At 40.1% G+C, this 27,331-nt stretch overlaps 1 protein-coding gene across 6 annotated transcripts in view; it reads right to left on the bottom strand.

The window, feature by feature from the left end:
* KIAA1549L (KIAA1549 like) overlaps nucleotides 1–27,331 on the bottom strand; it is a 150,803-nt gene that overhangs the window by 31,219 nt on the left and 92,253 nt on the right. For 4 of the 6 annotated variants that reach the window (XM_077930143.1, XM_077930128.1, XM_077930141.1 and 1 more), the window contains 6 exons: nucleotides 26,814–26,977; nucleotides 20,423–20,613; nucleotides 17,048–17,175; nucleotides 15,779–15,802; nucleotides 3,656–3,834; nucleotides 835–1,052 (listed from right to left, as the gene is read on the bottom strand). In XM_077930143.1, coding sequence (XP_077786269.1) covers nucleotides 835–1,052; nucleotides 3,656–3,834; nucleotides 15,779–15,802; nucleotides 17,048–17,175; nucleotides 20,423–20,613; nucleotides 26,814–26,977 — 904 coding nt within the window. The remainder of the gene's footprint in view (nucleotides 1–834; nucleotides 1,053–3,655; nucleotides 3,835–15,778; nucleotides 15,803–17,047; nucleotides 17,176–20,422; nucleotides 20,614–26,813; nucleotides 26,978–27,331) is intronic. The other 2 variants (XM_028730475.2, XM_077930147.1) reach the window with 1 other exon arrangement.

Genomic DNA, 27,331 nt, shown 5'->3' with positions numbered 1-27,331 from the left:
TGTTTATTACAATACTAAGAGGCACCAGCACAACTATCTGTCCTTATAAGAATAAGTACTGTATACTGAACTAAGAAAGTAACGAATTCAGATGGGGAACATTAAGAAAATACAGAAAATTCCAACAGAGGCCACATCTTACCTCTTGTGTTTTAATACAAAGCCATTAATAATTTATTAATTACATCAAAAAATGAGGGGGGCAGTGCAACCCACAGAATCACCTATCTAAAGCTCTTTACAGCAGGGTTTTCTGTTCCTGCTAGCTAGGGATGATGGGAGTTGTAGTCCCAAAACAGCTGGAGACTCAAATTTTGGAAACCCTGCTCTATAAAAATAGAGTTCAGCATATACTTGACCCTGACTGCTAACATAGGCAAAAAAGGAGAAGTCATTAGTTTGTAACATCAGCATTTGAAAGTTGTTGCACTGTCATCTATTTTTCCAACATCCACAGTACTGTATGTAGCACAGCACACTCCAGGGCAGACCACCATCCCTCTCCTGTTGTCAAGAGATAATAGTAATTTTGAGGTCTGATCAATAGGCAGGAAAAAAGAGAATGTTATCCCAACAGCCATATTGCTTTTCAACTCTTTTATCATCATATTACAGCTTAATACATTCATAAATAAAGCACCAATCATCTCAAGGAAATGGCAAATTGCTAAACAGGGGAAAGATGGCAGATATGGGAACATTCTTCATGCGCAAATAAACCTTGTCACTTCATGCGGCCATTCTGCCAATTGACACTACTCCTCACGACTTGCCTTTTTATGGTAGAGGTGGAAATGATGAGGGAAATGACAAAAATATATACCAAATACTCACCTGTTTTTGGGTTCTACAAACGGAGAAGATCCATCCGTATCAGCATCCAAAATATGATCTATTTCATTTTGTGCTTTTTCATACATCTTTTTTCTGTCTGCTAAGCCCTTGTTATTATCAACTTGGGGAAAGTCATAATAGCCTTTTCGTTTGGCTTTCAGGCGTAATTTGTTGCGATAGTGCTCTATATCAGATTTCTGCTTCAAGGCTTTGTTAACCTGACAAACAAAAAATACTTTTTATAATCAAATCTATTTGTTCAGATTAACCCTTTGATTAAGGCTTGTTGACTTTTGGCCAATTATTTTATAGCCTATAGATTATGTATGAGTAGGCATTTAAGTTTCCTATTTGGTAGAATTGGCAACTATCCCTAGATCAAACCTCAGGCAGTAGTCTAATCCATAGTTTACAATGGTGATAAAAATGGGACACTATCCTCAACTACCTATGCCAGACCTCAGCATCAGGCAAATCTCAAAATAACAAGGAAATCTGACAGTTCTCCTACATTCAACTCCCAGCTCACTTCTGCAAATCATGTTAACAGTCTACTCACATTGGCAGTGAAATGTCATAGCAATGAATGCATGCAAGATCACTGCTCTAAGTGCCTATAATGGAAAAACGTACATTGCAAGTTTTTTTCCAGGTTATGGAAGAAGAACCTCAAACTCATCTGTGTTCATTACCATTACTAACATGAGCAGACCACATGTGTGAGCAGTGATTTACAGCAGGGAGTAGGCAGCTGACTGTGGGGAATTTCAATCTGTTTTATTTATAACAGCATTCACTTTAGCCAATGAAAATGTGAGTTCATGATCGGGATTGGCTCTTATCACAATGTGCAGTAATGTGAAGATGTAACTAGCCCTTTCTCTATACTGAGAATAGACAAAATAGTGCTCTGCAGATGATGCTGAAATACAGCTCCCATCATCCCTGATTGTTGACCATGCTACCCATGGTTGATGGAGGGTACTATGTTGGCTACCCCTGCCCTGTACCTTAGGCTATATCCCTCCAACCACAACTTTGCATCAGAAGTAAGTTTTTAAACTAATACCGGTAGGTCTTTTATGTAAAGTATGCATTCATTGCGCAAACAGGGCCTGCTGTATGGAATGCTGAATAAAATAAGGAAAGGCTGTCCCCTTTCCATTTCATAATGTGCAAATTGTGGGAATTTTCCCCTCTTGCAGGTCTTCTGTGTCAATTGACAAATATCAAATATACATCAGTTTAAATATGAATGTGGAAAGAAATATGGGGAGACCAGGGAGTCCTGGACTGGGTACATTCCCCTGGAAGGAGCCAAGTCTGTAACTTAGGAGTGCTCCTGGTCCCACATTGTCACTCACTGGAGACTCGGGTGGCCTTTATGGGCTAGGAATGCCTTTCTCAACTATGGCTGGTTTGCCAGCTGCAGCCCCTTTGGGGCAGAGATGACATGGTTACGGTACTCCACGCTCTGGCAACTTCCAAGTTGGATTACCGCAATGTGCTTTACATGGGGCTGCCCTTGAAGACAATTCAGAAACTTAAACTATTCAAAAATGACTTAGGCCCCAAATATGTGAAACTACAGGTATTAAGATCAACAGAAGTCCTCTTGGTAGTTTCATAACCCTCAGAATGCATTCTCTGTGCCAGCTCCTAGATGATGGAATTTCCTTTCCACAGAACTGGTCTATAACTTGGGAGTTTTCCTGTATACTGGAGACTCAAGTGGCCAGCTCTGACTCATTTGCCAGCTATGGCCTCTTTTGGACAAATGATTTGCTGCTGTAATCTATACTTGGTTCACTTCCAGATTTGATTATTGTAGCGCACTCTACAGGTGAAACCTGAAAAATGAGAATATTGTGAGAAAGTTCATTTATTTCAGTAGTTCAACTTAAAAGGTGAAACTAATATATGAGATAGACTCATGACATGCACAGCGAGATATGTCAAGCCTTTATTTGTTATAATTGTGATGATTATGGCGTACACCTGTATGTGGGGCTGCACTTGAAGATGACCCAGAAACTTTAGCAGGACCAAAATGCAGCAGCCAGATTACTGGCAGGGGTTCCATTTAGAATTCATATAATTTACATTACCTTAAAGTTAAATGTAATTAAATATATATGGTGCTTTGATGGGGGGGATTGTTGAATACTGACTGTTGCTTCTTGTACAAGTAAGTGAAAGCAAGAAAATGTTTTTTTGGGTAGAGAACTCACAAAACCACTGTTCTAAAACAGCTGCTCTGGTTGCTACTTCACTTCTGATCCCAATGCAAGTTGCTCACCTATGTGTTTGTAGCCCTAAACAACTTAGGCCACCAAATATGTGATAATCACCTCCATCCCTGCACACATTATTAAATTCTAAGATCAACAGAGGGGGCCCTCTTCGTAGTTTTGCTGTTCTTCTTCTTCCATTTGTCAAACATACTGAGTAGTATGACTATGGATAATTTTTGCATAAGGCAATACAAAAAGGATAAAATAACTTTTTGCATGATTTCACCATAATGAAATTACCCCATCTTAGCAGTCCCAAAAGGCAACAGAGGACACTCCCCCCCCCTCTTTTTTCCCCCATCCTTCCTTTCAGAAATTGCAGCCACAACCTGAATGGTCTTTAGCCCTTTCTTAGGCAGCTCCACATACAACCTGTCAACACCACAAGTCACAAAACATTCCCCACCAGGGGCTAGCTTTCCAACCAGTGTCAATCGGATCTGGTAGCCAAGTGCTCCTCTGAGCACTTGCTTTAAAGACCCGCCAATGCATAAATGATTACACAACTTTATTGGATATAATCTTACCTCTCCGTTAAGGACAGCAGTTTCCTGATTCCTATCCGAAGATGTGTGTGCGGGAGGCAAAGCTACAGGCTTTATGGCAATCAACTGTACAGATCCAGAAGATGTGTCGAAGGGATCAATGGCAGACTTGGCAATGCTATCAAAGAGCATATCTCCCTCCTCTTCATCACTTATGGGCACTAAAACATATTAGGATTAAGTCAGCATATGGTTTGTGCATTTCAATTCTGAGTTGGTGAGGAGGAAAGTGAAAATGAATTGCATGTAATCCTGGGGTCCCCAACATGTTCCTGTGAGTACCACAACACCCCAGAAACAGATATCCCTGCTACTCACCAAAGCCCTCTTGACCCTTCTCATTTTTTAAAAAATAAGTTTTGGCCTTTTATGGTTGTTTCATTGGGGGTTGTCTAATGTTTTGTCTATTTATTTTGGGGTAGGTGTGCATGTTTTGCCTGGGGGTTCTGGGTATCACTGGTTCTTGTCAGTGAAATATGTATTTTTGGGTGGGGCCACAATGGTTTTGTGGATTTCGAAATGTGCCTCCATGCTCCAAAAAGGTTGGGGACCCCGGATTGTAATAAACACTTTCTGTATATGAGCCTCCTATATTTAAAATCACTGGCATTAGATTTCAAATCCAATGAATCTTTTGGGGGTTTTGTCATGCAAGGCATTATGATTTAAGCCGATACTTCAATAAAGGAGGGTTTATTTTAAAACAGGCTGTGCTGCTGAACATACAGGTAAATCATATGAAAGAAATGCATTAAACTCCAAACAATTAAGGGGGGTGTTGCATATGGAAGGCTAAACAATATTTTGTGACACTGAGTTGGCATAGCAATGTGTACAGTGTGGGCCATTTACAAACAGTAATTATTTTGTGGGTGAAATTCAATTGCATACGAGCCTTCAGGTGGTGCAATTAAAGTGAATTTGGTGCTCTTGTGCAACAAACCCTCTTTTTCAAAACAAAACGAAACAGACTTTTTGATGTTAGGAAAGTGATGAGTAAATGCACCGGAAAGTGTGCAACAACAATTGCTTGGTGCAAAATCATATTATCTCCCTATAAACAGATCATAACCAATATCATATACCTCCCAGCAAACTTTGTGGACACAATCAGGATGAATGCAAAATAAACTGGTCATCTGAATGCTATCCTAACAGGTACCTGCTACCTGGTTCAATGAGTCTTATGCCTGATTCAGGTATCAAGATGATGGTGAATGAGTACCTCTACTACTACTACTTTCCTTGCATTCTCTCCCTCTCATCTCCTCCTCCGCAAGTGAGAGCAGAGAGAGAGAAAGCTTTCACTTTAAAACAAACCGCTGATCCCAAATATGTACAATCTCAAGGAACTGTGGTTTGTTCTAACCACAGCTGGTCAAAACCACAGGTTCCAGACACTAAGAAGAGAAGAGGAGGAAGGAGGAACAAGATAGCCACCCATGTATTTTGTTCCCCCTACATGCCCACCCACCCAAAAGTAGAGATCCTATCAAACTAGTTTAATTAATTCTGTTATGTAACCAAGTGATATTTGTGCTGTATCCAGTATAATCAAAGAATAAATTACTGTCGGGTTGGCATTTTCAAAGCTGTATTTCCGAAGATTTAGTTCCTCTGAAAATTTATTGTTCTTTTAATTACTGTAAGAATTACAGAGCAAGTCAATTTATGCTATCAAGATATGAAGTTGGTCTGTTCCAACAATGCCTGCATTATATGTTCAGAGTGATCTGAAGCTCATGTACACACACAGGAAATAAGTGTCTATAGCAGCTGTGACAGGAACTTACTTAAATTGTTGAGAAGTATAAAGGTTATCTCAGGCTTCTTCTTATTAATTTCCTTATGGTTTGCAAAATTGTGCATAAAAAGGTCTCTTAGAAGCTTTTGGAAAAGAACTGCACATTTCTCTAACAAATATATTTAGGAGATTGGGATGAAGAGTGGCACAGGTAGGCATTGCCAAATAGCTTTCTACCAATAGGGAGGATATTTCTGTTCATTGAAATATGAGACTTAGCCTCTGTTTTACTTCAGTTTAACATTATTTCTTTAACAATACACAAATTGCATGATTTATAAAATAAATGACACATTACAAGAACCATAATGAGGCATTTGGTCCAAGAAACAGAAAAGCATATCATTATGAGGAGGACTTTCTCAGACTGGGGAAGAGTGATTTTCAGTGGCAGCTACAAACGCATAAAAGAGAAGGGATACTTGATGCAATTCAGGTAGTATGGAGATATTCCCAGCTTCCACGGAAAATTGTATTTCCCCCAGTCTGTGGGTTATTCAAATGTAGAAGATGGGAATTCTCACACTCATCTATTCCGCCAAATACAGGGCTTCTCTTTGTCTCTTACATTCCTGGCTCCAACTACAAATCCTCCCTTCCAAATTACAAAACAGAGCCTGCTCACATGTGTAAAGAACTCAACTTCATAACTTGTTTGACTTACAGCACAAGCCTAACCATGCCTACTCGGAAACAACTCCTATTGAAATCAATGGTGTTTACTCCCAGGTGAGTTTAGATTTCAGCCTTTGTTAGCTTGCAGTCAGTGGGCTCTTGTGTCTTTCTATACAGTAGATTTCTATGAGAGTCAGGGAACCTGGGTTATGTTTGCATCAAATTCCAATTTTTGTCAATCACCAGAGCAATTACAATACCTTCTATACCCATCTCTCTCATTCATTCATTCATACACGCACACACCATAAAGACATGGCCAATACATGAGATAAGAAAGTTCTGACACAATAGAATGGATTGTAGAATTTAGATTGGGCGGGGGAGGGGGTTTCAATTTTTAAATCCACATACATATCCATTAAAAAGTCCTCCGGCAAAAGAAAAACTGGAGAAGAAAAGGAAAAGGTTCCAGAAAGCCCTCTATCCATTCTGCCAATTTTCTATTTGTAGTGAGCTGTTCTTTTTTCTTTTTCTTTTCTCTATATGGGGAAGGTGTTCAAAACAATATTCTAATATTTTGACTGATCCATTCTACCACCTTGGGAACCTTTGACTTCATTATGCTGCACAGAGACTGAGCACATGTGATTGAAGATAAGTTTGACAAATGTTGACATTCCAAAAACCCTGATTTGCCCAATTTTTCACAGTTCATCTGTGATTGCAGAATGTTTAGATAATGTTTTGTACCTATCAAGTTCAATTTTAGCTGTATTTTAAAAAATAAACTTTATTCTTACAACATAATAGGTAAAGGTAAAGGTAAAGGTACCCCTGCCCGTACGGGCCAGTCTTGACAGACTCTAGGGTTGTGCGCCCATCTCACTTAAGAGGCCGGGGGCGAGCGCTGTCCGCAGACACTTCCGGGTCACGTGGCCAGCGTGACAAGCTGCATCTGGCGAGCCAGCGCAGCACACAGAAACGCCGTTTACCTTCCCGCTAGTAAGCGGTCCCTATTTATCTACTTGCACCCGGGGGTGCTTTCGAACTGCTAGGTTGGCAGGCGCTGGGACCGAGCAACGGGAGTGCACCCCGCCGCGGGGATTCGAACCGCCGACCTGACGATCGGCAAGTCCTAGGCGCTGAGGTTTTACCCACAGCGCCACCTGCGTCCCAAAAATAAAATAACAACCTTTCGATCGGCAAGCCCTAGGCGCTGAGGCTTTTACCCACAGTGCCACCCGCGTCCCTACAACATAATAGATGCACCTTATTCTTTTATGTTTTTCTCACCCTTCTCTTTGTCCATGTTTTTTTTTTTTGATTGAAAGCCTGTAAGATCTGAAAGCAGTGTACTTAGGTGTGGGTGCTATACAAATAATGAATATTATTGTACCATTATCATCATCTTCATCACTACCATCACGATCTAGGGTGCTTCACTCTTGGAGAAACTTTGACACAGTGATGCAAAATCCTTTTATTCTGGTTTGGGCAGCTACCTGAGAAAGTTAATGGAACCTAATGGAAGAAAAGAAATCCACTGGATTTCTTATTAGCAGTATTGGCAGCATTTGCATGTGTGGAAGACAGATGTTGGCAACTGGAAAGTTTACTCAAGACAATAACATGGGGTAGGCTCCAAGGAAGAATTTAAGGGTCACAACTCAACCAAATTATGTTAATATATTTATAGAGTCCTTTCTGCTTCATTTTCTGTTTAGAAATTATACAGTCCATTTGACTGGCAAAGTGCCAATTAACACAGAAAACTGCTGGGTGGGTGGGTGGGTGTTTTTTGGGGGGTCCCCTTTCAAAAAGGCATGCAATTTCAAGGGCATTGAATCTGTTATATCTTCTTTTATGAAAACGTGCAGCATAATAGCATTTTCTAAATTATTTTCAGACTGTTTTACAGCACAATTCTATATATATGTCTGCTCAGAAGCAAGTTGCATTGAGTCCAATAGTGCTTACTCTCAGGGAGATGGTTACAGGATTGCTGCCTTATACTCTTATACCATTTCAGTTGTAGTAATTCATATGACTACTAAACCTGGAGGTCAGCGTAGTGATCTCTGGCCAAATCCATTTATCAGAGACTGTAGATGTTATCACTAGGCCTATTCTTAAACCCATTAAAGCTACTTTGGGGCTACATTCCTGCAAATGGAATCTTAACTGCTGTAACTACCATAGTCTTCAACATACATTTGTTGACAACCACAGAAACTGAAAAGTACTAGAGATCCCAGATGCTGTTATTCATTCACACATTATTTCACTCACTTGAATGATACAGTTCCCATGAGTGCAAAAAAGTATTCATCACAACATATGAACAGATTATATTGGATAAGGGATAAAGAAGAAAATAACTATGTCAAGGCAGTAGTCCTATAAAAACTAAAACTGCAATCCTAATCCCGTTAACCTGAGATCAGGTCCCACTGAATTCAATGGGATTTACTTCTGAGTAGATCTAGTTAGGGCTACAACTACCTTGAGAATTCAGTAAACATGTACAAGACTGGGCTACACTTACTTTCTATGGGTATAAAATGACCAGACATCACCATGACATTAGTAAACACATCCTAATAATGTGTTTTATGTGTTTTCTATCCTGTTTTCTAAAGACTTATTTGAATCGACCACATACATAATAAGCAAGCCCAGTTCCTTCATTTAGTCAGAATCCTGCTTTTTGATTTTTTTTCAAGGTTGTGTGTCATGTTTCAGCACAAACTTTCAAGCTAGCCTTAAAATACAGCCTCAACACATATCTTAAGAAGAAAATGCCAAAATTAATTATTTAAATGTGAGAAAATCTGAGCCTTAAACTATGATAATACTGTATAAGAAAGCTGGAAAAGGAATTTCTCTCATCCTTGGAACAGAATACTTGTTCGGTAAATGTCACTTAAATTACAAATCTGACTTTATTCTTGTGTTTCATCTCACTGACACATGAGCGATAAAATCAAGATGTGGTTTACAAATGTTGGCAAAGTTAAGCTGTCATTTAGATGGCAATGAACTGTAAGCAAACACTGTGGGCAGTTTTATGTTTGGTCTTATCTATCTCTTTCACAGTGACTTCACAAAGTTTGCTCAGAAGAATCTGATTAAGCTCCACAATCATCAACATGTAAATCACCAATAGGCTCTCACAAGTGCATGGAGCCTATTATGGGGCTGGGGCAAAATACTGGATTGCCCACATTTTGCCATAATTTCACAAAAAACTATCTTTACAGCAGAAAGTACAGCATGTTCAGAATTTTGAAATGTACTTGAATAGACTACGGCAAACTTAATTCTAAAGGCCTTCACTTAAAATTGTGGAGCCTTAATGAGTTTTTTATATTCCTATGGAAAAAACATGTTCATCTTTATGAGGAGGGCAACAGCTGTTTGTGTATGTTGCGTATTGTAATGAAGGGGGAAAGGGAAACAGCCTTCAGCTAAAGCTATTATTTTACTTTGCTTGTACACAGCTCTACAGTGTCCTTTTATATTCATTTCATCCTCCTACTCATTTCCAAAGCACAGCAACACTAACCATTTACTAGGAGGAAGGAGCTAGTTACTATAGAAACTAGAATTTCACTGAAATATTCTGCATATTGAACTGGCACTTTTCTGTTGAGATTAATCATGTTTCTAGAAAAGCACTACCTTTTAGGATTGCAGAGAGTCTCACGCAGCCCACCCCATCCTACCTACAACTGATAGAACAAACAATCTGAGACCAAGGTTACAAAAGCGTGTTGATGGAGATGGCAGCTAAACTGGAAAGGCTCTCAGGCTAACCTTGGGAGCTCAGACACCACATGCACAGGTTTCAAGACCAAGTGACACTGTTCATCAAAGTGTTCTTTGCTGTTTCCATGTGTGTAAATGCAGCCGGTGATAAAAGAAACCCTTGGAAAATGGATTTGGAAACACACACCCATTAAGGATCATTAAGAGCCCTTGTGGGTCAGGCCAGTGGCCATCTCATCTAGCATCCTGTTCTCACAGGATGTCCTAAAAGGTGCCTATAGGAAGCAAAGCCTGAGCTGCACTCTCCCAGCAACTCATAGATAAAGGGATACTGCTTCCAACAGTGGTGAGAGAACTTAACCTTATCTTCCATGAACTCACCTAAGCCTCCCCAGTAGAAGCAAATTCCGTATTTTAATTATGTGCTCTGTTTGAAGAAGTGCTTCTTTTTATTTGTCCTCAAACTCCCAACATTCAGCTTCAATGGATGATCCCGAGTTCTAGTACCCATGATAAATGGATAAAAACGTTTCTCTACACCATGCATAGTCTTGTACACTTCTATCACATTCTCACTTAACTTGCCTTTTCTCTAAATTGAAAAGTCCCAAATGTCGCAGCCTTTCTGTACTGGGGAGTTGCTCCATCCCTTGATCAGTTTTGTTTCCAACACTTCAGTATCCTTTGATGTGAACTGTACACAGTATTCCAAGTGTAGTATAGATCTGCATTCTGATATTGGCAGTTTTATTTTTAGTCCCTTTGCTAATGATCCCGGATATGGAATTCACCTTTTCCACAGCTGCCGCACAGTTTTCATCAGGTCACGATCTTCTTTGAGCGACCCTACAACCCTAAGGTCTTGTTCCTTGTTAGTGACTGTCAGCTAAGAATGCATCAGTGTATATGAGAAACTAAGATATTTTGCCCCAATGTACATCACTTTACACTTGTTTACAATGATCTCATTATTTTAGTACTCATTTATCAAGTTTGGAGATACAGTGGTGCCTCGCAAGACGAAATTAATTCGTTCCGCGAGTTTTGTCGTCTTGCGATTTTTTTTCGTCTTGCGAAGCATGGTGTCGGGAAAGCTTTGGAAAAGCTTCAAAAATCACCAAAGTCTTTAAAAACCTCAAAAAAGGCTACCACACCGCGTTCTATGAGTTGCTCCTCGAAGTCAAGTCGCAACTGTATTAACGGTGTTAAGAAAAAGGAAACAAACTTGCAAGACATTTCCATCTTGCAAAGCAAGCCCATAGGGAAAATCGTCTTGCGAAGCAGCTCAAAAAACAAAAAACCCTTTCGTCTAGCGGGTTTTTTGTCTTGCGAGGCATTCGTCTTGCGAGGTACCACTGTACCAATACCAATCTTCTGGGGACTTTATTTTCTACATCCCTCTATTGGGAGAACTGTCCATTTCTTCCTACTCTCTGGTTCCTGTTCTTTAGGCAGTTACTGATCCATAAGGGTACCTGCCCTCTCATTCCATGACTACAATTCTTACTTGGGAACCTTTGGTGACATACTTTATTGAAAGCTTTTTGATTGTCTATAGACACAATTATTGTCTGCCAATGACTCAATGCGAGATACTGCATAACTCAAATTAAAACCACAGGTACTTTTCACCATAAAATCCTTTGCTGCTAATTGATAGCATTTTCTTCCTCAAAACAAAAAGAGAAAACCTGCATGAGTGATACCTCCACATGAACAGGCACCAACATAGAGTGCCCAGCTCACATGTCATATCATCTGACTGGTGAAAGGTTGGGGGAGGGAAGAGACAGAGAGACGAAGATGCATCATTCTTATACCATGCAAAAAAGTCCAGAAACTTATGTGAACTTTGCCAACTCTATATTCATTGGCTAGGATTAAACTTAAGTTACTGCATCACATCTACAAAAAGGAACACAATTTTTAATATTATGAAGAGGCACATTCAGAATTTGGCTGTGGCAAACATTGCTCTGTCTTTATTAGCAGGAAAGTGAGCAGGAAAACACAGTGACCCGTGAAGACGTGATCTATAAAAGACAGTGATTTTAAATTAATCTTCTATTAAAAATCCTAACAAGCAATTCTAACTATGAATAGAAGGTCATCTCTCCCAAAATGTTAGGGTGGTGTTCAACTAAATTGCCCAGTAGCCCAAGGACCTCAGCCTATGGAATGGAACTTCCTATCCCTCCCCTTCCCTAATCTTCTCTGGATGGTTGCGGAGGGGGGAACCTAGAGCAGATCTGGAGGGGGCATGGGAAGAGGAAGTCTCGTTGCACAGGCCAAAGTCCTTGTGCCAATGAAACAGCTTTATTGGCTACATCCCTTGGCCTTTCAGTGAAGTGTTTCTTGAATGTACATTTCAACTGTTTCCTATTTGTGTGCTTATCTGCACCTGAATGAGGGACGCTTTTAAGCAGAGCTGCACTAAAGTTTTATATTGTAAAAGTAACCAAATGTTATCACTTTCCTCTGTTAACTAAATGCCAGAAGAACAGATTCTAAAATTGGTCTGTTACTATGACAACTGATGAACCAATCTTAACTTTGAGTCTGTATCAACCAAAGTGAATAACAAAGAGATTCTGATTTTGAGATCCTGCATTTTCTGAAATACATTAAAAACTGAAAAAAATACATTAAAGGCTTAGAAAGATAGCCAAAGTGTGCTCCAGCTTATACTTTGCTTCTTGGGTCTTGCAGCTTGCTAATAAAGTTGTGTACATACCATACAAGTAAAACACATTTGAAGCCCATATACCCCCAAAGAATCCTGGGAATTGTAATTTGTTAATGGTGTTGGGAATCGTAGCTCTGAAAAGTATAAACTAATTCTCAGATTTCTTTGGAAAAACAAATGTCATTTAAATGTATGCAGCCTTATATTTGCAAAAACAGCCTTATATCTGCAAGAACAGAACAAAAACATGGTGATATCATTTGGTCATGCAGGAGCAAGGCCTACCTAGGGGCTGGTGAAACCGCAGACCCAAGCAGGGGGACAAAAATCACCCCAGAAATCTGTCTCCAGTTACCTATGTAAGGTCATAAGTTCAGACAAAGCTGGAACCCGAGTGGTAGAAGAAATGGCAAGGCAGTATGAAGGTAGACCACTGGAGACTCTGGTGTGTATGGCATATGTGTGTGGCAATGCGGTGATGCAGGAGAAGCTTCCCATCCTTCTTGCATCACGACACAAAGGCGTGCAATTTTTTGCCCTTCCTCCTCACCTCACCCTCACTCTAGATGCATCGGGTACTTGGGTCATGTAAAATGTAGTAATTTTCAATGTGACTATTGCAGTAAAGTTATTTGGGGGCGGCGGGAGAGTTGGGACAGGACACTGGTACAGCTCCTTGCCAACGGCGCAAGGGACCCTAGGTACGCCTCTGTGCAAGAGCTCTTTTAGAACTTTCGTGCATAAGTATGAATAAGAATAATGAATTTCAATGGCAGAAGCTCCACACAAGCCGCTCTTGCCACTGAAGTGAATGAAGAAGCCTGTACATATGTCACCAGTGTCACAGAGGTCTGAACCTGGCCATACACTAGTGTAAGAAGGCAGCTAGATTGAGACCTTCAGAGGCCCTAAGCTAAGCATAGGCAAACTCGACCCTCCAGATATTTGGGGACTACAACTCCCCTCATCCCTCACCACTGGTCCTGTTAGCTAGGGATGCTGGGAGTTGTAGTCCCAAAACATCTGGAGGGCCGCGTTTGCCTATGCCTGCCCTAAGCACTGAAAAGATTGCGGTTCCCCCTTGCCCAAATGCAATTCTTTCTTTCTTATTACCATCACAGCTCAGCCACTAATTCGCAGTCAAACAAGTATAGTTGCAATTTTCAGAACAGCGGAGGACTGTTAGGAATTGACAGCACAGTGAAAGGCTAATGATATTGGGGGGGGGGGGTTGCAGCACATTCACAGTCACCTAGAAAGGGTTGCTGAACGCTAGTAGGGCTGGTGGGGAGATTTAATCAAACGGTTCCTCGTAATGCACGCTGAAGCAAAGCATTTTGCCACTTGGATAGTAATTTCATTAATGGAGTCTGACAAAAGGAGGGAGGTGTAAAAATTATCAGGTCTGCCTGGAAATTTAGTTAATATAGGTGAAATCTATAAAAGAGCGAATGCTCTAAAAATATGAGGAGTACAGTAGTACACGCTGAACTGTTTCAATACCCAAGTGACAAAAACAGACATGTTGATTATAAGAAATGGACCAAAGTAAAGACTCTGCAATATTCAGGGATTTCTAATGTATAGTCAGCTGGAACTATGTTTCTGCTACAGTTTCCAGCTGTAGACCATGGTCTGAGTTTTGTCCTTGTGAAGGGGCTACGTTTTAGATTTGTTGTTTAACTGTGTATTTAACTCTCAGAGGCCCCAAGTTTGATAGAGCTGAAGGGGTGATTCAACATCAGTAACAAAAAGAGAACAGAAAAATGGGGGAAGAGTGTGCTGTGGGGTGTAAGGAAGTTCTGATTTTTTGCATGGTAACTATTTTGAAATATCAAATAATTATTTAACAATTTTTGTGTGTGTGTGCATGCCCCTGCTTTGCTGGTGCCCTAAACATGAGCTCAGTCTGCCTACTGAGTAATTATCCACTGGTAAGAAGCTGCTGAGGCTAGAACTGGGAGCTTTCAGTTCTATGTTCTATATGGTAAATATCAGAATTGCACCTTCATTGAATGGTAGAGTTGGAATGGACCCTGAAGTCATCTCTTCCAACCCCCTTCAGAAATAGTTCTGAATATTTAGTATTCTCAAACTATAAGCTGGCTCTCCTGGACATGAACGGCTGTAAGAGGCTTCGAGTTTGGCCCAGAAACTTGTGGGAGCAACAAATCTCTGGTTCTCAGGTTAACCTTGACAGCTATATTAATATGAACATGCAGAACTTTATAAACAATATTCAGGTGTCTTGCCTCTATATTGCTTGCTTGATCTGCATGCACAGCAGGACTTACTAATGTGGTGCTCTGGGTACCAGTGAGCCTGCCAGTACCTCCTATGGAACCTGCTAAAGGTCTCAGTATATATCCCCTCAAAAAAATCCATTATGCACAAGTGATTGCTTGCTCTTTCTGCTCAGTTTTGTCTGCATTGGTTCGGTGTCTCATACATCAAACATCTCCCCTCTAACATGCCCACCTTTCATTAGATACCAGGATTGGACACCCACTCTCCCCCCAGTTCTGAACAGAGAAGAGGGAAAAGAACTGAACTCTCTGAGCAAGTGCAGTGGTGGCCGCTGTAGCTGCCTTTTCCCATTGATGATAGGGTTGAAGTTGTGGTCCTGTCTATTTTCCTGCTCTTTTAGATGTGGAAACCAGTATGTCACATACACAAAGCAGCTTTTTTTGTATCACACCACCATGCCCCTTCCCGGCAGCCATTTTGTGACTGGTGCCCATGGCACTTTCTCAAAATTACCACTGGCCCCCAAAGCCTGGCAACCCCTTGATAAACTGGAATCCAGTGAAGTTACATGAGGTTATGTTGAGTTCTCCCTTGCTCAAGGGGGCTAGTGGGAATGGGAGGGGGGAGGCCTCTCAGTGAGACATTTTTGAGAGGGGTGAAAAATATTTGGGGAGGAAACACCACAGAGTCCTCTGGGTACAACACAGAGCACAGTCTCTAGAGACTTCTGTGTAGACAAGCAAATCAAGCCATGATTACATTATCTTTTCTGCCCACAAGCAAAATATTTCACTGTAGCTAAATTCTCAGAGCAGGGTTCAAATACATGGATTTATCACCCACCCACCCACCCACACTCCTTATAGCGAAATACTGGTTTTAGTAGCCATTATAGTGATTGTAAAGATGCATTAGAATTGTAGCAATTATGAATTGAATGAATTATTAGTATAGTTTTAATTAAGAAACTAAAATCTCTTACCAATTTTCTTTGAGGATTTAAAACCTAAATGTCACAGAAAAAAGAAACAAAACAGAAAATAACATCCTCACTAACATATTTAATACAGACAAGTGGACAATAAATGGTTTTCTTCAATACTTTCAGGAAGGATTTTTAAAAATATAATCTGTGGGAAACAGCATGCTGTTTTCTTTCCAATTGCTACCATTTGCTAGTTCCATTGTGATTCATGTGGATTTTGATATCAGTCTTGCAAGCAGAAGATTTCATAATTGCTATAAATGCAGGAATCTATACCCACTGCAGGATTCCTATTTTACAGTGTTCTCAGGGGACAGTTTACTCAGGGGACTACTACATAGTTCAATGGATCTTTTCCAGATTAAGTGCTTTGAAGATGGAGGACAAACATTGATCCTAAACATCTGCATTCAGTTAAGAATCTTCAAAACCATATTTAATGCTGTTTGCAATGCAAACTTTGTAAGTCTACATTAGTGCAAAATACAGTACATCCCACATATTTTTTTAAAGATGGAGCTGCAAGTTTTAAGATCAAGCCATTCACTGATAATCAGACAGCAACAAATTTTAAAAAATGACTGATTTCACACATTAGTTTACAATATACAACATTCAAAACTCAGGAAGAGCAGTAAGCAAGCAAAAAATAAATCACAAAATGCTGGGAATTAATATCCAGTTCTCATTAACTATAGCTGGTACACTATTAATCACAAAGCCTACAGCTTCAATATGAAAAATGAGACTCTTAGGGGGTGCTCTTTAGCTTAGGACCTTAGCAAAGACAGAGAAAAAGGAGGGTGCCTAAAGAACAAAGAATCATCAGCACTATGGACCACCACACCTTAACATCCAGTTATGCCTAATTAAGGCATGCTATCAGATCTGGGGGAATTGAAAGCCAGACTGAAAACAAAACAAAAAAGGGCTATTTGCTATGGATACAAATCCAGGTACATGAATACAAACCACTGTACCCCATTTTCTTAATGTACTATGAAAACAAGCCAATGATTGCAACGATTCAAGAGTCTGAACAAATATTGAGCTTAGTGATGAATGGATAGCTTTATAGAGCAGAGAAATGTGTATAAACAAAGAGAGGAAACACAGCTAGAGAGAAGAATAGATGCATGGAGGGTTGTTATTTGCAGGGCATTAAAAAAAAGAGTGGCTTGCAATGCTGCATATTCTGTGGCAGCATATCTCCATGGGAGAAATGGCAGTTATACAGTAGATCTCTCATCAGGAAACATTTCTCACCATTTCTCTTTCTTCCCTCCTCTTTTGTCACTTTCTGCTGTGCCATTACTTTCTGTGGAGAGCTTCTGCCTGACTTGGGCTTTCCTGATTCGTTGCTGATGACAGAACCGTTCTCACTAGGCGACCTGCTGCAAGTAACCATAGCAACAAGGAAGATTGTAAGTTTCTCCTGCATATTTCTCATTTCAAGGTTATTGCATTAGCTTGGTTTGCATCGCTGACTTCTCAAGCCTGATTCTTATACAAAAAGAAAGATAAAAATGTTGCAATAAAGAAACACAATAAAATCAAGGAGGCATCCACAGTACATTTTCATAACAGCTCAGAATTTAGAAAGATTTCTATGCATTCACAATTGAATGCATCTCCTTTGTAAACTCACCGAGATGAAGGGAAATATTGCAAAGGACAAAAAGTCACTTTCCCCCCAAAACAGAGGCCGTTAAAGCATTCTGACTGCACAACTCTGTCTCCTTGCACTCTTTCAGAAATATGGCTGCACTCTCATTCTGTTCGTCATGTATGGAGTCTGTATGCAGCTGTGTTTATAACTGCATAGTAAAAGAAATTGCTGTGCAATAAAAATTGTTTTATCGGCTCTGTACGAGGAGGAAAAAACCCTTTTTAGCCTCTGCAAGATTGTCTTGTATCACTGGACATTTAAAAAGAAGAGATATTCAATTGTGAATGCATATTCTCAATACAATTTTGCACGCTTTCGTACACAGAATCAAAGCGCTGTAGAGTTGGAAGGGATCCCAAGGGTCATCTAGTTCACCCCCTGCAATGCAGGAACCACAACTCAAGGCTTGTATGCATATACTGTATGGGTTAGTTTTATGCACACATATTTTTGAACAATAAAGATAACAAGAGAATATAGCAACCAACCCCTTCTAATCTAACCCACAAGCATCCACAGCAAAAAACAAAAAACCCTTCCCCCTTCCTTGTCCACAGAAGCAACACAGTAAACAATAAACACAAAAGGAAAGGAGGGTGGCAATAAGTCACAGCTGGTGTGTCTCTCCCCTTCCTAGTCTTGTAGAAAATTAGACTCCTCAAGTTTTGTAAGGCTGCTAGGGAGAGCTTCAAGTTACCATATCTATGTCTTTTAAGTGTGATGTGAGATGCAGTTCTAAGTGTTTTAGCAAAAGGCTTAGGTGATAAATTATAAGGATGCTATTTTTAAAGGAAAACTTGCTGGTACTATTACAAATGCATTTTGTAATATGAGATAGCTTCCCTTAGTAGTATTGATATCAGAAGGAAGCAAATCAACAACAACTCCTTTATTGTAACGAGTTCTGGTAATCTACTGTCCAGTCAAGGAGCAATCACTGTCAGAGCATAAGACAAGGGCATTTTCAAATAAATATAAGACAAGTTTATCTTTATAATTAAAGAATCTTTGGTCTGACAGAAAGTAAACAATTTCTACAGCTGTTAGGTAGCCTCAAGTCTGTGGTTAGAACTGATGCAGTAATTATCTGCAGCACCTCCAAGGCATCATGGGACTGATTCAGCCGCATACCAGAACTTTAGGTCTGCACATTTAAGGAGGATTAAATTTAAGGACATTTAAGGATTAGGGACGCGGGTGGCGCTGTGGGTAAAAGCCTTAGCGCCTAGGGCTTGCCGATCGAAAGGTCGGCGGTTCGAATCCCAGCAGCGGGGTGCGCTCCCGTTGTTCGGTCCCAGCGCCTGCCAACCTAGCAGTTCGAAAGCACTCCCGGGTGCAAGTAGATAAATAGGGACCGCTTACTAGCGGGAAGGTAAACGGCGTTTCCGTGTGCAGCTCTGGCTCGCCAGAGCAGCGATGTCACGCTGGCCACGTGACCCGGAAGTGTCTCCGGACAGCGCTGGCCCCCGGCCTCTTGAGTGAGATGGGCGCACAACCCTAGAGTCTGTCAAGACTGGCCCGTACGGGCAGGGGTACCTTTACCTTTAATGTGCTCTGTTGCCCCGGCAGAACTACTTCACTAATTAAAAAAACCCTGTCTATTTCAGTTGGAAAGTGACAGGTAAATTCATTGAAAAGGTGTGAATTAATGGCTATCGGGAGGAAATGTAAACACCACACAAACAAATCAAGATGAATGCTCGCTGTAGTGTAACTGCCCCTCAAAAAATGCAGAATGAATGTTCAATAAAGAGTGGATATAATCTAACCTCTGTGTAAGCTTTGTGCAAACCTGTTCAATAAGCAGGTCCTCCGGAGGAGCTCCATTTAGCTTAGCAAAACTCTCTCTTAAGATCCTTTTAAGTCTATATTTTCCGCAGTCTTCTCCCCACCCACTTTAAGTCCTCACCCTTACTGAAATAAATCTGAAGTTTGAATAGAGAAACTATCTGGGCATAAAACGGTAAATAAATTAATAATACTTCTGCACATTCTCTGTATGTTACACTTGGACCTCCTTCCCTTGAGATGCTGAAACTGAGTTCGCAAGATCCTCAGGAAAGGGGCCTATAATTTTGGTTACATTACTCTTGTAAATTGCCATGATAAAATAAAAACAAATCAAATCTCTTATATCTCTATTGCAGAAACTATGTTATCTCCAAATATTCATCTTTCTGACAATGCAGAGAAGCCTGAGGTGACTGAAGACAAGTCTGGCATCTGAGGAGGAAAATCCAAAGAATGTCTCCAATGATAAAGGTGGATCTAGGAGAACTCACAAACTGTGGGAGGAATTCAATGTCACGCCTAGGCGATTGTTCCTTCAGGGCAAGTATTTGGCTTAAAAGTAAGGTTATTCCCCCCCCCTTGCCCACAACGGTGCACTGCTCCAGGGGTTCTTCTGTCCCCTCCCCCCAGAGCCACTCTCAGGAGGCACCAGGGGAGGAGAAGAAGAACGTCGCATTGTGCAAGCAGAAGTCCCTGTACAGGGCTTTCGCTGACAGGACTCACTAGTTGAATCCCAACCTGTGAAGCTGCTCCATTAGAGGATAGAGCAATTCCATGTCCCTGGGCTAATGAACCACATCCATCTTATTTGACTTAAGTTTCAGTTTATCATTTGAACTAAGCAAACAAACAACTGAGAACAAAAAAATTGAGCAAGGCAGGTAAGTGGTTATATAAAATGGAAGGCCACCTAACAAAATGTAGAAAGTCACCAATATCCCTCGAACAAGAAGAACTTGCAAAAATATATTACAATAGTAATATTTTCTGTAGGAAGCCTAGCTAATCAATATAGCAGTCCATCACTCTGGCTCCAATATCTCTACACACACACACACACACACACACACACACACACACACACGAGAAAGACCATTATATAGGCACTGTAATGGTTGTAAATTCCACAGTAGTTTCGAATTAAGACTGACCAGGGTGTTCCTTCTGCTGTTAATACTTACCTCTTTCTTGTGTCATTGGACTTTGCAATTTTAGCAGTGCTTCCATCCTGAATAATTTCCCTCTCCTGAGAGGCAGGAGCATCTCTCACTGGAAGCGGCAGTACTACAGTCTCTTGGGTTACAGGCAAAACCTCATCTTCAGCTCCCTGTTGGCCCAAATGTTGCTTGGCATAGTCAAATCCTTGGACTGGCTGCAGGTACAGAAAACAAAGGAGTTCTGAATCAGATCTACATTTAATACATTTTTAATTGTACAGTTCAAGATTTAGCCAGAGATGCACATTGTATGTACCTAAGAGTGAAGGGAAAACTACTCATATTTATTAATGCTTTTGTGGAAACAGAATTAATGGGAAAGTAGCTGCATTCGTTTTTAAGTATTTTACTGTTGAGTCTAAACTACATGTCTTCTTTAGAACTCCTTTTGGTGACTCTGAAAGCATCATCCATGTTTTGGCACTTGTTGCAAACCCATGTGTCTCATCCCAATACTATTCTTCTTGGTGGCATTTCCTTCTTTCTTCTTTGGCTGTTGTGACCTATGTAGTTTTGTTTGCAGGCATCCATGACATGGATAATCATGGATGATAAGGTGGCTGCAGCAGCCAACAGAATTACCGTAAATAGCAGTGTAGGCCAATGAAGCTGTGAGGTCAATGGAGGAAGAACATTGCACCAAGAATTTGCAGCAGCTTAGAGTAAAAAAGGGGGCTTCAAACTACAGAGAAACAATGTTTAGAATGGCCCTATTTTTAAGCAGACAAATGATTTATTGGAATCAAATCCATGCGAGAGGGGGGGTGGGAGAATGAATCAGAATATGGGAAAGAAGAAAGAAACAGAAAATGTACCAGCTTATTGTCTGCTTCACAAGTCATATCAGGTCAACAGGAGATTTTTTATATATATTTAAAAAAAAGTCCAATGTTTCTTAGACAGACACAGCAATCCCCCAAAGATATAAGATGGAAATGCAGCGGGAGATACTCTGACCTTGATGAAATCAGTGTCTTCTTCAAAGACTGTTGCTTATATCACCCAGAACAAAATGGTTTTGAAATATTAAGCTGTACCCTTGTGTTACTCCAAAATATAAAGGAACAAATGTGACATTAAATGGCATGCCAAAACAATAAAGTCATGTTTCAGGCCTTTTGTATTAGCAACTTGCTGGAACATATCCATTTTTAAACTTTACAGATGGGCTGAAATTGTCTACTATGCAGAGCACCACCTGCTTTGTGTAAACAATAGCTCCACTTTTGTAACTTGTGACGATCAATTACATTCAACTGATGCGTACAACATTTCACAGGTATACCATGTCTAAACTTACGTATGTTGTATTTTATACATACATACATACATACATACATACATACATACATACTTGAATTCTGACTGAGTGGGGTCACTTCAATGTACTTTGAACTGACTGAATCAGAGCAGCCATAAATACTGGAAGAAGAGAGTATAGATACTTAGCCTGAGGCCTTATGGCTGCCATGGGTCTGCCCTTCTGCCTTTCTGCTAGGGATAGAGGGCAGCATAGATGGCTCATAGTAGAGACATAAAATGGATTAATTTCAGATTGGTCCAGAATATGGAGGGTTTCAGTCCCATCTGAAATGGCTTCAGGAGGCAGACCTATGATATTAGATATTCAATTCTTATTTCCAATTTTGGACTGTCCTCCATCACCAATGTGAAACCCTATTACAATGTTTCACATAAACCGAGCTAGAAGAACATTCCAGTGACACTTCTGTTGTCAGAGCCATTTGAAGGAAAAGCTCCAGTTCCATCTTAGGGGAAATTGTTAAAACACGTAGAGGGCAATGAGGACAACACTTGATGAATCCGTTGTGACATTTTGACTGAAACAATCAATAAGCAGAGCTATTTTAGAGTCAAACCTGTCAAGTGTTTTTCATTCCTATCACAAATCACAGGTTTCCAATGAACCTGAATATTCTATAAAAACAAAAACAAAAGACCCTGGTTGCAGCATGGGCATTCAGGAGGCACATTCAATGGCATGCCAAAATTCTCCCGGGGGGCGGGGGGAGATAGGTTTTTCTTTCTCAAAATGAAGTAAGACACTGAAAAATAACTACAGGGGAAAGTTTCTCACCTTCTTTCAATTTTTAATGAACAGAACATTTTTAATACAAATTAAAGGTTTTTAAATTCAACTGTCAGAAAGCGATCAATATGTTGCCAACTGTGCAATGAAACCCTTTATCCTTATTTTTTAGCCTCTCTAATTTCTGCAATGAAACATGTCTCTCCAGTATTGGTCTCTACAGCCACAGCAGGCGCTGTAACCCTCCAACGGTTTGGCTTCACCCACAAAGGCACACTCCTCAAGACTGACAGGTGTCAACAATAATGTTAAAAGTAGACTGCCCCCTCCCACAATGACATAATTTTGTTTAGAATGTCTTCAATTCTAGCTCACAAACTCCTGTTTGCAGAGTGTAGGGATTCTCAACACGTTGCATATTGAGATTTGCCAGGAGAGAAGGAGATCCTCACAGGGTAGCTGCTTTCAGTGCCACTATGCATCCTCCATATCATATACTTTCACACTCTATTCTGGACTGTGGGGATTATTATTTTTTAAAATAATAATAGTATAATAATCTGACATAAAAGTAAGGGGGGCAAGCTTCTGACACTAAGAAACTCCTAAATAATAAAGGACTTCACATTAGAGACCTAATTAGGCTGGAGCTTCAATCTACTTCTGTGGTTTACTTGGCAAAACTGTTTCTTCCATTCTGGCAACAGCTACACAGGAATACAGTAATGGGGAGGAAATGTGTGAACTCCAGAAATAAACCACAAAAATCATTTCAGCATTGTAATGTGCCCACCAGTTCGAAATTTCATATCACAATAGAGAACTGAAGCTGACTGAACAGTTCTGTGAACATAAAAGTATGTAAATGCCCTTGCAATGGAACTCTACAGAAATGTACTCATTTAATTACATTAACAGCAACATTTAAGCCAACAGGTACACATTCTCTGTCGTAAGAGCACAGGGTACAGGGTACATACACCTGACTTTCCTTGCCCTTCAGATATAAAATCACTGTCTCTAAAATCATGCCATGAATTAAAATGAACAGAGATTTAACACAGATAGCCTCCACATCAAAACATAAAATAATGTCGCTGAAATTCAACACATTCAATAGTCAATCCTTGCAATGTATTTCAGTTTTTATCAGGCAAAAAACCCTCATAAGTTTAACAAGGACAGCTGCCCTTATTTTGGAGAGCATGCTTATGTGCATTCATTCACTTCTTGTGCCAAAAACCTCACTTTCCCCACTTTTCTTTTTGGTTGAACTCAGTTGACACAAATGTCTGTAGGTGTAGTACAGACCATCCTTATTGTTAAAGCAATCAAGGATGACAAAAGGATTTAAGAACTCTCAAAATCCTAGACTTGATCTTTTCCGAGTACATTCAATTTGCCCAGCTTCCTTTAAAGAGCTGTCCTTAACAGGACGGCCTGGGTGGCACACCAAATCTCTTCCCTCACCTGCTGCATATTGTAACATTTAATGCCAAAGGATTCATTACCCCTCTATCCTTTCAATAATTCGCTTAGTTCCATTCACAAAGGGAGAGTTCTAAAAGGTGGTCCAGCAGGCAGCCCTTCTGTGCAAAGAGCTGCAGTGCATAGGAGTCTCTTAGCAGCAGCAGGACTGCAGCACTGATTATGCAGTTCCACTCTCCTTGTTCCCCCTTGATATGTGAAATCAAAGCAAGCAGAGCAGAGCAAATAAAATAGAAACACTCCACAAGAATAAAAGCAGCAAGCCAAGAAGGTTCCTTTTCAGAAGGCTTGAAACGTTATATTTTGCAGAGCAAAGGCTCACAAATTACCCTCAGCAGCAGCCGTCCTAATCAATAGATTTTAAATATACACAGATTATAACGTCATTTCATAAGCATAATTTTAATAAACAAACCACTTCAGCCATATTCACAGAACAGATTTTTCATCCAGAAGGTTTGCAGTGCTCAAGTAGTTTCAGGCATTTTTGCAACTAGAGAAACAACACACAGTCTATTTAAATACACTCAGCACATATTACTGGCAACTATTTGCATTGCCAAGATTTTACGCTTAATAATTTGCTAGCAATTACGATTACTGTTATGCCTGACAGACCAAAACTCCAGGCAGGCTAAAATGAAAACAAAATGTTCTTCTAATTTCATTAATCAAACATTTTACACTAGAGCACATAAATCAAAAACAGGAAGGACCTTTATCCTCTTATCCCTGTGCACAAATGTTCCTTTAATTATACTATCCAAATTTTATATTTATGGCAAGAGCCTTTACTAACCCACAGAATTCCGAACTGTACAGATGCTGGCCAGAGTAATGAAGTAAAGAGCAAACTAGATGTAAGCCAGGATATGTACCCAGAGGATCATCTGCTGTTTTTCAAGAGGAAACTTTAGCCGCAGGGAAGAGGCGATAGTTTGGAGGGGGACCATGGTGCTGAGAGAGAAGAAAAGAAGGTTCCCAAAGCTGAGTCTGAAGACTCCAGATAACATTCAAGGCCATACAAGCACTTCTTGTTGCTGGCAAGACATCTTCAACTTCACCAAGTAAACTCAAACACATTCCAACACTGAATGTGGAATGCTCTCCTTAGAGAGGCTCACTTGGTGCCAACACTGTAGTTTTTCTGTTGCGTTGCCAGGCCTTTTAAGAAAGTGCTTCAGTGTTCCATATATTTATGTGTGTGTGCATGTGCATGTGTGGGGTTTATACCTTTTGCACTGCTGTTTCATCTGTCATTGTATTTTTATTCCGGCTTTATATTGTACCATTCATATTTCATAAGTATGCATTATTTTCTATTTTTATAGGTACTGAGAACTACCCAGAGAATTTCTGTCATTGAACAATTTGGAAATTCAATAAATAGATACATTCAAATAAATAAGTAAACAAACAAACAAACAAACAAACAAACCATAGGCAGATGTTTCATGAAAGCTTATCTGTCATCAAGGATCTTCTCAATGACAAGCCCCCAAGAACCGTCCAGGAAACAATAAGCTTTCCTAGAACACAACAACTGCAATCTATTCTCAGACTCAGGTGAGGTAGCACCACTTGAGGCAGAAACTTGCTGCTTCCTATGAACTTTCAACCTCCAGTTTCAGTTCAGCCAAATGGAGGTAAAAAATGTTGAGGATTTCCCTACTGTTTGCTTCACTACTTGTGAATCTGTTCTACAAAAAAGCATGTAGCTCAGATTTTTGACTCCAATCATATTTCTGGCCTCTTCAAAATATATAAAAAAAGAAATTGTGACACCTGGGTGTGCTATCCATTTTTGCTATTTCTGCATTTAAACTGTATACAAGTGATATGATTTTATTATCAAAATCAGGAAAGAGACAAACTATTAATGTATATAGTCCACCCGCAACTTAGGCTCATTTAGCTTGTGTGAATTCAGCTTTATGCACTTGGCTGAAAAAAAATAAAGAGGGGAGCAGGCATCCAGTGGGGGATATCAGCAATTCCACCTGCTATTGCACTCACCTTGAGCATGCATTCAAAAGTGCAGGGAGAGTGTGTTTTGACTATGCACCATTTTGGCTTTATGCACTATCCTTGAAACATAACCATCGCGTAAGATAAGAGTTGAATGTACTGTTTATTTTTATTTTTTTATTTCATAACATTTTAATAAGGTTTCTATATTTTTCTTAAATGATTGTCTTGCTTTCCCTTTTAGATGTGACTAGTACCTAGTATCTAGAATAAAAACTTCTACAAAACTTAGAAGCAGTGATTGATATTGATCAGGATATTTTATTCATCACTTTGACCTGGTAAGAGCTAGATCGTTTCTTTCTTTGGCATGCAGGCACAACTGGTGAATATCTATTATTTCAACCATGCTGTTCTATTATGGTCATGAGGCACTAGTAAGTTAATAGAGTGTTTCAAACACCTGATAATGGCCTTTTTAGACTCCCTGGCAAAAAGAACTGAACAGTAGCAGTTATCAGGAAGCATATTGCTGTGAATCACGTATTCTATTCAGTATGGTTGAAAAAAGAGGGGGTTTTTAAAGGTTATTCTGAAGACACATTAAGCAGCTAGTACTTCCTCCATTTCACAGGGACTTACACTATAAAGATTGCCTTGCACTTGGGTGGAAGCCTATAAATGGGAACGGCTTCATTCTGTCTCTGAGCACAGAGTATTTATTGTCTTACTGGTTTAGTAAAATCTGTCCAAAGAGAGCACAATCTTGTTCTTCAAGTACAGAATGATGGAGAATGTAACACTGAAGAAGAAACTCCCATTCCTGAGCCTGGGATGAAAATTACTTACTTTGGCTCTCTGTGGTAGGTTCATCATGGTGTCTCCCTTGAAGTCATTTTTGTTCTTCCTGCACAGAACTGCCGTGATAATGATGATGATGACTGTAACCACAGCAATGGGAGCCAACACTGCAGCAATGATCCATAGGTTGTTGGGTGGGTTTTTCACCACAGCTGTATATAATAAAGAAGGAGAGAAAGTAAACTTATAAAGCAATCTTATAATGAGTCAGACCAGCAAGTCCAGTACTGTTTGCTCTTGGCAGGAGCTCTCAGAAAGTCTCACGTAGGCAGATATTTCCCCCAACCGTTCAAGCATGTGAATTGTGCTCTACCACAACCTATGGAGGACAACCATTACTATCAGCTATGGTGAAAAAGGGTGCAGAGAGTGACATGTGCTTATTACGGGAGAAATATCAGGGCAATGTCACATAGGGGGAAAGCTAGAGTTCAGTGGTAAATCACATATTCTGCAGGCAAAGGTTTCATTTGGCAAGCCCCTGCCAATCACTTTTGATAATACTG

Source organism: Podarcis muralis, chromosome 1 (assembly GCF_964188315.1).
Source record: "Podarcis muralis chromosome 1, rPodMur119.hap1.1, whole genome shotgun sequence".
NCBI classification, from domain to species: domain Eukaryota; kingdom Metazoa; phylum Chordata; class Lepidosauria; order Squamata; family Lacertidae; genus Podarcis; species Podarcis muralis.
The sequence above is the reverse complement of the archived record's forward strand: the minus strand, read 5'-3'. Positions and strand labels throughout refer to the sequence as shown.